This window comes from Corticium candelabrum, chromosome 12 (genome assembly GCF_963422355.1).
Source record: "Corticium candelabrum chromosome 12, ooCorCand1.1, whole genome shotgun sequence".
Lineage (NCBI taxonomy): Eukaryota > Metazoa > Porifera > Homoscleromorpha > Homosclerophorida > Plakinidae > Corticium > Corticium candelabrum.
Genome location: NC_085096.1, coordinates 5736259 through 5746316, shown reverse-complemented (window position 1 = coordinate 5746316; position 10058 = coordinate 5736259). Strand labels below are relative to the sequence as shown.

General features: G+C 41.6%; 2 protein-coding genes across 2 annotated transcripts in view; both read left to right on the top strand.

Moving 5' to 3' along the window:
- Positions 1–2853, top strand: part of LOC134188312 (DNA-binding protein RFX5-like) — a 12538-nt gene extending 9685 nt beyond the window's left edge. Inside the window, exon 6 of the mRNA XM_062656508.1 lies at positions 2715–2853. Coding sequence (XP_062512492.1) covers positions 2715–2853 — 139 coding nt within the window. The remainder of the gene's footprint in view (positions 1–2714) is intronic.
- A 693-nt stretch (positions 2854–3546) lies between these two features.
- Positions 3547–8319, top strand: LOC134187816 (uncharacterized). The gene is made up of 3 exons (XM_062655985.1): positions 3547–4009; positions 5819–6714; positions 7261–8319. Exons 1-3 carry the CDS (start codon positions 3651–3653, stop codon positions 8055–8057), a joined length of 2052 nt encoding a protein of 683 aa, XP_062511969.1. The 5' UTR covers positions 3547–3650; the 3' UTR covers positions 8058–8319.
- The last annotated feature ends 1739 nt before the right edge of the window (positions 8320–10058 follow it).

Sequence of the window (10058 nt, the reverse complement as noted above, 5' to 3'; positions counted from 1 at the left end):
GCGCGCGAACTCTAGTCTGGACCAAGTCAATACTAAAATGATTTCAGAAATAGCCTTCTAAGCCAATCAGCTCCTTACAACCTGAATGTCGGTTGTAAATTCTGATTGGTTTAGCAGTAATTGGTTATGCTAAGTACACTAACACTGATTGCACTAACACTGATTGCGCGCGTGTGAAATCCTCGTGGGTGGCGAAGGGCACACCAGAACCGTGATGAAGACTCTGGTGCACGCACACATCTTAGTTTTAGTTTCAGCTGCAGTTCTTCGATATTTTCCAGCTTGCCGTGACACCTAGACTATCACCTTTGACAACTGGTTGAGCAGTTAGACTAGCTAGTGCTCTGCTGAAGAATCAAAGAGTCGTGCACATTGTTTCATGCCGTCCACTAAGATGTCGTTGCAACACGGCAGACGTCTCTTCTTTGTTTGTGAGATCTCATGGCATTTACAAATGATATGTTGATCTAGGTAAAACGAACTGTTAGACTACCATTTAGCATTGCTTTTGATAAGTACTTCCGAAATCATTTTAGTATTGACTTTGTCCAGACTAGAGTTCGCGCTGTCTGGTCTGGAAGTTTGAGGCTATTAGAGGTGTACAACGTTTGTATTGATTTTTCTGTAATTTGCACTACAGTAGACAAACTAATTAGCAGGAATTTCATGTAGGCCAGACAAATAGATTTTTTGACCAGTTTGGAGCTTGACCAACTTGAAATGAAATTTGATATGCACATGCGCAGTGATATTTGCAGTAAATGACTTGCTACATACATCCTGTGATTATGTGTTGATGACCGATGTAAACTGTTTGACTTTCCCTACTATGATGCAGATGATGAATGGGCGCATGTCCTAACTGAGTACTGCACATATCAATTGTCAGTGTTAATCATTTGGGATACAATGGCTAGTATGCAGCACAACTATTAATGCAACCCTCATGCCAATAACGTCATTCATTCATATTCAAACAGATCAGACTTACTGAGCAATTACAGACAGACTCCAAACAATGCCATTCAAACCAAGCAATGAATATCTCCACAAAATGTCTTGATGCCTAGTTGAAATTAATGAACAAGGAATGAATGTGTTTTGATCGTGTAAGGAACTTTCAGTGGTTACTTGTCATTTAGTAGCATACCGTATTCGCCAGTAATAATGCCCCGGGGGTATAGAAAAGAAACGCTTTTTCTGGGCGTATACTAGTGCATAGGCGTTATTTTGGTCCCAGGCGTATACACGGTTGCAATATGCTGTCGTTTGGCCAGTCATCATCTAAATACTTGAAGACAGAAATACCACAAATGCTTGCAATTATCCATTTGCAAGATCAAGGGTACTGGTATCTGTGCACCATCAGCATAGACATGGATACTAGACACTACACACGCAAACCAGAGTGGTCGGCTTGAAGCCTGTCAAAAGCATCACGATCGCTAATTGCAACGAACAATAGTAAGCACTTTCATGCAATACGGACACCAGCTCATTAAACGCACACAGACGGAACGAATGTTCTGTGGACCCCGTTTTGTTTTGTCTGCATATGCGTATCCTGGGCATCTAGTTGGCCATGGGCGTATACTTGGCCATGGGCGTTTTTCGGGCTGAAAGTTCTGACCTGTCACACATGGGCGTATATACAGGCATGGGCATTATTTTGGTATGGCCGTTATGGTAGTGAAAGGAGCTAAGTCAGTTAGCTGTAGACTAGATGGTCGTGTGAATAGATGTTTTGCATTTTATTTACATTGCTAATGCACGTTACTGGTAACCACTCAGCGCATCGACACTAAAACTGTCCGTCTGTCTGTCTGTTTGTTTGTTGTCTGATTACCTGTCTGTCTTTCTGTCTGTCTGTCTGTCTGTCTGTCTGTCTGTTCTTCTGTCTGTCTGTCATCATATATTTTCGAACACAAAACTATATTACATTTCAGCAAAATAGTAAGTACTTAAGTTCAAATGTACCTTGTCCATAATCTACGCACCATACACTTCACTAAGAATGAGCTATAAACTACAAGCATGCAGCAAACCAGAGACAATCAGTGACTAAGAAACTGGGTGTAGTAGGACACGAGCCATTTGTCTGTCTGTCTGTCTGTCTGTCTGTCTGTCTGTCTGTCTGCCTGTCTGTCTGATTGCCTGTCTCTCTGTCTGTAGGAGTGGAAATGCCTTTTGTAATTTGTAGCAGTTTATTGAAAACAACACATTATTACGTATTCGCCGAGCACCACTCACTGTTGCTGTAATAGTCACGTGACTTTTGTTTGTTTCAATAATCAACTGATTTGTAAACATGTCCGAAGTAATATTGATTGCAATAGCTTAGTACTGCATGTAGTTTATGTGTTGCTGTTTTTATTTATTCTCCTACTTTTGTAAAGTTGTCTGTTGATTTTTGTTGTGTTTGTACTTTTTATAGCTGTATGTCGTTTGCACCAGTTTTCTGTGTGTGATTAGACTAAATAGTAACATGTCTGGTACAGGCTACTAGTTCATGTCGTCACTTACTTGTGTCTACATGTGTAGTTTACTGGACTTACCTGCTGGGTCTTTGGGTGCTTAGAACGTAAGCCTTTACACTCTTGCACTGACAGCAGTTGCAGTTACAGAGTGTGAATGTGTGGAGATTTTTCAATGTTTATGGTGTTGTGAGAGAGAGTATAGACAGTGATGGTTTACTGTCGTTTGTTTGTTGGTAGGAAATCGTGTGAGCTTGCCAATGCTAGAGCTCTGAATCAGCAAGACTTTGGCAAAGTGGTGAAGCACGTCTTTCGGTCGGTCACCTACAGACGTTTAGGAAATCGGAGCAATTCAAAATATCTTTTCACATTACAATAGAAACACACACACACACACACACACACACACACACACACACACACACACACACACACACACACACACACACACACACACACACACATGGGCACGTGCACACACACACACACACATGGGCACGTGCACACACACACACACACACACACACACACACACACACACACGTGCGCACGTGTACACACACAAATGGCAAATGGATAAGGAGCTGCCGTTCATTACGATTTTGCCCCCATTCAGATGATGGCTGGGTTCCTGTGCACTACGCAGGAGCTATGGGCCGTGCTAAGCAATCTCCTGGAGCCTGACCAGGTACTTGCAGGAGCACTGACTGCGACGCCAACTGTGGTGTGGGCACCCGAAGTCCCACCATGACCCCAGTGGCTGATGGACTTTATCAGCGGTCGGGGGCCTTTGCCTCATTTATACTCTTGAGTTGAGAGAGGCAATTGTGTGTGTGAGTTTCTTTCCCAAGGAAATTATGTCATAGCTCGCCATCACTGTGACTTGAACCTGCAACCCTGCAAGGTCCCAGATGTAAGCACTCCATAGAAGACTCTCTAACCAACTGAGCTATCGCACCACACACACACACACACACACACACACACACACACACACACACACACACACACACACACACACACACACATGCACACACGTACATATATTTCGAATGATATAATTATTCTTACATTTTTGTCTTTATGGGTTTCACTCCTTGACTACTGTTAACATTTCACTATGTTGGCATTCGTCGTTTATCGAATTGTCAGCCACCGCGTCTCTCTTCACTGGACATGATTCTGTCACACCCCTCAAAGCATTCAGTGTACAGAGCTGATCACAATGAAAAGACAACCTCAACTGTAGAACATCAGGCAGCCGAGAGGGTCGTCTTGAAGTACATCAATGGCTTGGTGACATCATGCTTCACTAATGTCATCGACGCTGCCAAACATCTCCTTCTCAGTCATTATGTAACGGCCGACAGTTTAGATGTTTCGATTCTGAATTGTCAAAGTGTGGGTTCTGTGCATACTGAGAGTAAAGATCAAGAGGACATTCCGTACAAACACAAGGATGAGAATGTGACACAAGAACAGAGTCGAAGTAGTGGATTGGGTTCAATTGGAGGCCAAAGTCGGAGGCACTTGAGGTATTATACCGTACTGTTTTGGAGATTTAATTATTTATTAATGTTAATTTAATATAATTATACTATATTATGTAATTTATATATATATATAATTATTTATTAATGTTTTATTAATATAAGAATTATATAATTTTTTCAAAAATTCTAAAATGAGGTATCTAAATTACATATTATAGTATAATTATATTATATAAAAGATTTTAAAATGAGATATAAAACTTACATATATTATAGTTGCCGTGCTCAACCAGACCAGTCTGGTTCGTACGATCTTTTGTCATCACCGGAGGCCATCCCTGCCTCAGAGGTGCTTAGACCATCATGGCTGTCTAAACAGAAGACATGACTTTACAAAGGATCCGACTGGATCCAAGAAGCACTGCTTTCTGTAAATGCTGCAGGTTGTGATGAGCTGGAATAATGTCCAGCCACCGTGCAATACCTGCGTGCACTGTGCCCAACGCTTCCAACACCACTGGAACAACCAATGTCCAACACTGCCACATGCGTCTTACCTCGACCCACAAGTCACTGTATTTCGTATATATAATATAATTATATTATATAAAAATTATTAAATAATTATATAAAATAAATATATTAATTAAAAAAATTATAAAATTTTAAAGAATTATGAAATGAGATATAAATATAAATTACATATTAGGCCACATCAAAGAAATTTTGTGTTTACAGTCGGCCAACCGGGTGTAATATCTACCATTTTAAAAATGGGCCTCAAATTGTGGTATTAAAGTGTAGAGTGGCTTTCAGAGACATGATGGAACTTGTTGCATGAGTGTGCAAAACTGTCCTGTAGTCATGTGGCTACATTGAATCACGCCTTGTAGATATAGCTATGGCAACTGACTTGCCAACTCCTGGCACCTGCTTGTCCGCTCAGTCCACGTGATTCTGGTGTCTGCAAGCATGTCGTCTTTGGACGTGGAGTGCTAGAAATGAGCGAAGTGTCTCCTGATCAGATGATACTTCATGTCACCGACCAACGCTCCACCACTTTTGAAGACCTCAGGCCCGTAGGCTGGGGTTTCGTGGAGGGGGTCGGACGAACTACCCACTTAGCTGTAAAGGTCCACTTTTGACAGTCGTTTGGACTCCTTCACATCTACTGTGATGTAGAAGTGGATTTAGACAAATTGAGTAGTGTACTCCTTTGCTCGTCGTCACATTCACTCTTACAGACTACGTAGAGCCAAAACTGATCTCTTGCACTAATTTAGTTTTGCTTTTGACTCTATCAAAGTTGCTGATCTATGATTTCCCAAAACTGTGTTAAAAAATTTAAAAACAAAAAATTAAAAAGTCACGTGACTGGTTTGTGACGTGATTAGTCCATTTTAGTGATGAAAGCCTAGGAGAGCTACACACCATAGTTGCTGCAAAAGATCCCCCCCCTCCCGAAATTTTTTGCCGACCTACTGGGTCAAATGTGTTATAGGTTGCCGTTCATAGACGCAATTGTTTTTGATGAGGCTTAATATATAAAAATACATTAATTATTTTAAATAATAATTTAACATATAAAATATACTAATTTATTTTATTATTTTATAATAATAATAACATAAAATATATAAATTTATTTCGTTATTCTAAAATAATAATTTAACATATATAATATATCAATTTATTAATAATTATGTAATATATTAATAAATTAATAATTATGTAATATATATATATATATTAATTTATTTTGTAATAGAATGCACTGAATGTTGGTGTTATGTAGGGGTTCTACAAATTGTCTAATCGAAAACCAAGATAACATATTTTGTTTATTTACAGATCTACTTCGGATCCAACAGGAGCACGACCGACTCGTGAATCATTGAGTACTCGTCCAGCATCGCTGCCTGCCGATCTCCTGTCTAACACAAACATGCAGCAAACACCACACATCAATGTCAGATTCAAGACACAACAGAGAGCAGTTACACATACACAAACCGTATCTCCCGCTCAAACTGACGCACCTACACAGATTTCTCACAACAGTTGCTCTAGTATGGACGCATTACCTCTCACTCAATTGGCAAACTCAGAGTCATCAACTAGAAGTTTGCCGAGAGATCTAAATATGGCAGCAGAATTTTGTGATGAGCAAAGACGACCGAAGTTTGCCGACACATTACAAGAGATAGCACAAGAGCGTTGTGTGGAGGCCGGTAAAGCTGTGGCGACCATGTCACGTGACTTGTTGCACTCATCGGAGGGTAACGGCATTCACCAGAGGAAACGACGAGTGAGATTTCAAGATGTCAGTCTGCAGAGTTACTCTAAGCAACCGATTTTGACCGAGTCTCATTCTGTGTACAATAGTTATCAGCATCAAGTCGGACAGAGTTGGCAGCCATTTGTTGTGCAGGATAGTACGTCGGTCGCTAGTGGCAACGATTTGCCCATCGATCGGTCACGATATGAGTTCCTACCGATTCCCATGTGTTTGTCACCGCTTGAGCAGTCTGTGCAACATGCTAGTCACTCTAGTCCTATTAATGAGATTCTTGGTATAACTGGGCAACCTCCGGATGCATCGGATGTGTCTATTAGATGCTGCAGGTTGTCGGGATGGAGTTCTGTGGCGAATCATCGCTCGAAGGAAGAGATGGAATTTCAAAGACCAAGTTTGAAGTTGAGAGTCAGAAAGCCGGTTACTGTGGGAAATGTCGGGACTTTAGAAAGTATGAAATGTGGTGTGTGGATGTGTCTGTCTGTTTATCTGTCTATCTATTTGTCTGTCTATTTTGTTTATATGTCTGTCTGTCTGTTTGCTTGTCTATTTGTTTGTCTGTCTCTTTGTGTGTCTATTTGTGTGTGTGTGTGTGTGTGTGTGTGTGTGTGTGTGTGTGTGTGTGTGTGTGTGTGTGTGTGTGTGTGTGTGTGTGTCTATCTTGTCTGTCTATTTGTTTGTACATGTCTGTCTGTCTGTGCGTCTATTCGTTTGTCTGTCTGTGCGTCTATTCGTTTGTCTGTCTGTGCGTCTATTCGTTTGTCTGTCTGTCTGTCTGTCTGTCTGTGTGTCTATCTGTCTTTGTATTGTTTGTATGTCTGTCTGTCTGCCTCTGTCTGTCTGTCTATCTATCTATTGGTTTGTCTGTATGTCTGTGTCTGTCTGTCTGTCTTGCTTGCTTGCTTGTCAGTTTATCTATTTGTGGGCTATTCTGTTCATCAAGTGTCTTGTCGTTTATCATGGCTCTCTCTGCTCAACTCACAACTGCCTATTCTAGGACTCATTCAACCCTCGTGTATGGAGAATCCAAAATATCCTTCAACAACCCAACAACCATGCAACGATCTTTCATCATCACCTTATCACGCTCCACCATCATCCTACGACAGCCAGCCATTGTCCTACACCCATGCACTATCATACAACCCTCCACCATCATATGACCAAGCTGTCGCTCACATAATGGACGACAAACTAACAGACAACATGGGCACGACATCTCAGCGCACGACTGCATCGTTCCCAGTGGATTCTCTCTCTAACATCAGTGACAGCAATGGAATACATTTGGATTCATTTCTGGATGTCAGCTCAACGGCACTTTCGTCAGTCGAGTCGTACTACGAACAAGGAATATCGAGTCACGAACAGTCAACTCAGTGTCTGACCAAACAGATTTTTTCATCTCTAGATCACATGGGTACGAATCCATCGTGTACAAGGTATGCTGGTCATGCCTTGTTGCCATGGAGTTTGAGCAACGGACAGAACTTGAATGCTAGTAGTGCATTTCGGCAAGTGCCACCGTCGACTCAGAGTGCTCATCGTCCCATCACCCAATGTAAGTCGCCATTGGTTCATCGTTCGGGAGACGAAGGTACGAGCGCGTTGACAAGAACGTTGCTATCCCCGTTTGGTTTGCTGCCGTCTGTCACTGAAAACAATGATGACGAAACGTCTCAGGAGTGTAGTGGCTACAGCAGCAGTATATCGTCAGCTGCAGATGACGTTCAGCCGTGGGTGTGGAACGCAAGATGCACTGGCAGTTTTAGTTCCATTGGCAAGATCGTTTAGAAAGTAAGTTCTGTATGTACCTCGATGGCTGTAAAGCCGGTGTTTTGTGTGCAGGTATAACACTGATTGTTATCTGTTGTTTTGTATTGACACCGATGCAGTGATTTTTTAATGAGTAAGTAGAGTTTGTACTATTTGATCTCGTGTATTGTCAAAACATGAGAATTCGTTTGTACTCTAAAGCGATGCTGCTGGTATGATTACCTCTCAATGCTGTTGGATCTGCACATACTTTACTGCTTCTAATGTTTTCTCGAGTATAAATCTTTTTGAGGCTCCAAAAATGATTTTGGAAAAAAATTTGAATCATACGTTTTTGAGGTCTTGATTTATGATATTAGTCATTCAAGGGCGGATACAGGGGCACCTTTGCCGGGGGACCCAGATAGTTATTTACTGTCCCGGATGATTCATCACAGACCACATCATTTCATGTGGTAGATTCACCTGGATATGTCCTCACCTCTCCCTCACTGAGTCAGCTCTCCCGGTTGATTCCTCACAGACCGGAACATGGCATTCAGTACATATATACCTAAGGTCCTTCTATCACTGAAGTAGAACTATTGCATAGCATTCAGGTACGTAAAGAGTCAAATTGCAGTCTTATAACTCCAGTCTAGTATTGCACTGCTGGGGGGGGGGGCACGTGCCCCAGGTGCCCCATCCTGTATCCGTCCCTGTCATTGTTTGTTAATTATTCTATCAAGCTGATTCGATTCTCTTAACAGTTCAACGACGCTCATCACAATATTGTGGCAAACGTTTTCTGCCAGTCGACTCTCTGTAGAAGCAGGATATTGCATGGCAAATTATACTGGCATTTCGGTTTGAAAGCAGAAGTTGTAGTTGAGAAGAGAAGTCACTTGCTTCTTCGCTGAGTTTGACATCTTGAGCTGCAGACTTCCATCTAGCGGCTATTTTTGACAATGTTTTGTGTGCATGTGTAATGACCCAGACATACAGCAATTTTCAAGGCTAAATATTTTTGTTATCCTATAGTGTTTCGAGGTATTACTTGAAAAACATTGGAAGCAGTAGGGTACAGTGTTTTAGTAAATAACCCAGGCTGTTAACAAACCACTGTTGATTATTGATGAAATTATTGACTTAAATCTTGACACAATTTGTTAGCAAACCAATACCATTACCTCACATGTACATAGAAGGCATGCCTGTATAGGATTAGCAGAGAGTGTAACCAAGATATCCTGCAATAGGCTCGCATAAATAGACCCTACCGCCGTGTCATACTTCCAGGCATATGACGAGGCGGAAAGGGTCTGGCTACACGAGACTAATCCTGCAACAATAGGAGTGTGCCCTTTCAGACAGGGTAGCCTTGGACACCCAGACCTTAGAGGACATTCATAGGGTCATATGCACAGCAAACGAATTCTCTACAATCAGTGTTCGAAAAAGCGGTCGTCAAGTGCGTGGGGCAAGTTGTCACTTGATGACTAACGAAGCTTATGTGTCGACCAATTATACCAGCAAGGTTGCCTGCCATCCTGACAACTAAAGTCACTCAAGTTATGGTGGACTCCATAAGTTTTTGTTTTGTTTTTATGCTGTAGAGTGGAATAGTGAAATGAGGCAGGTCAGACTGTGAGTGACACTGAAGTCACAGGATTTCATTTACTTGCCAGAACTATCAGTATCATTATTTGATATTTACCAAAATATATGTAAAAGTCGTAAACTCCTTGATGACTGAAGATTGTGAGGTTGCCAAGATGACGACTATGTTTGCCAAAAATTTCGAACACTGACTAAGAATAATTTGATGGCCTACAGCAATGCTCTAAAGTAGATTGCTTCATGTACTAGGAATTTCCAAAACAGCGTCCAGCCAAAGACTGCCCACTGGGCGATCTTTTGGATACTGTTTACAGTCCTTGGGCCACTAATGTGCATCAAGATTGTGGTGCCTGATTCGACGTCGGTGCCCAAAGTCGGTTGATATTCCGAGGCTGTACAGTATTAGTAACGTGCATTACT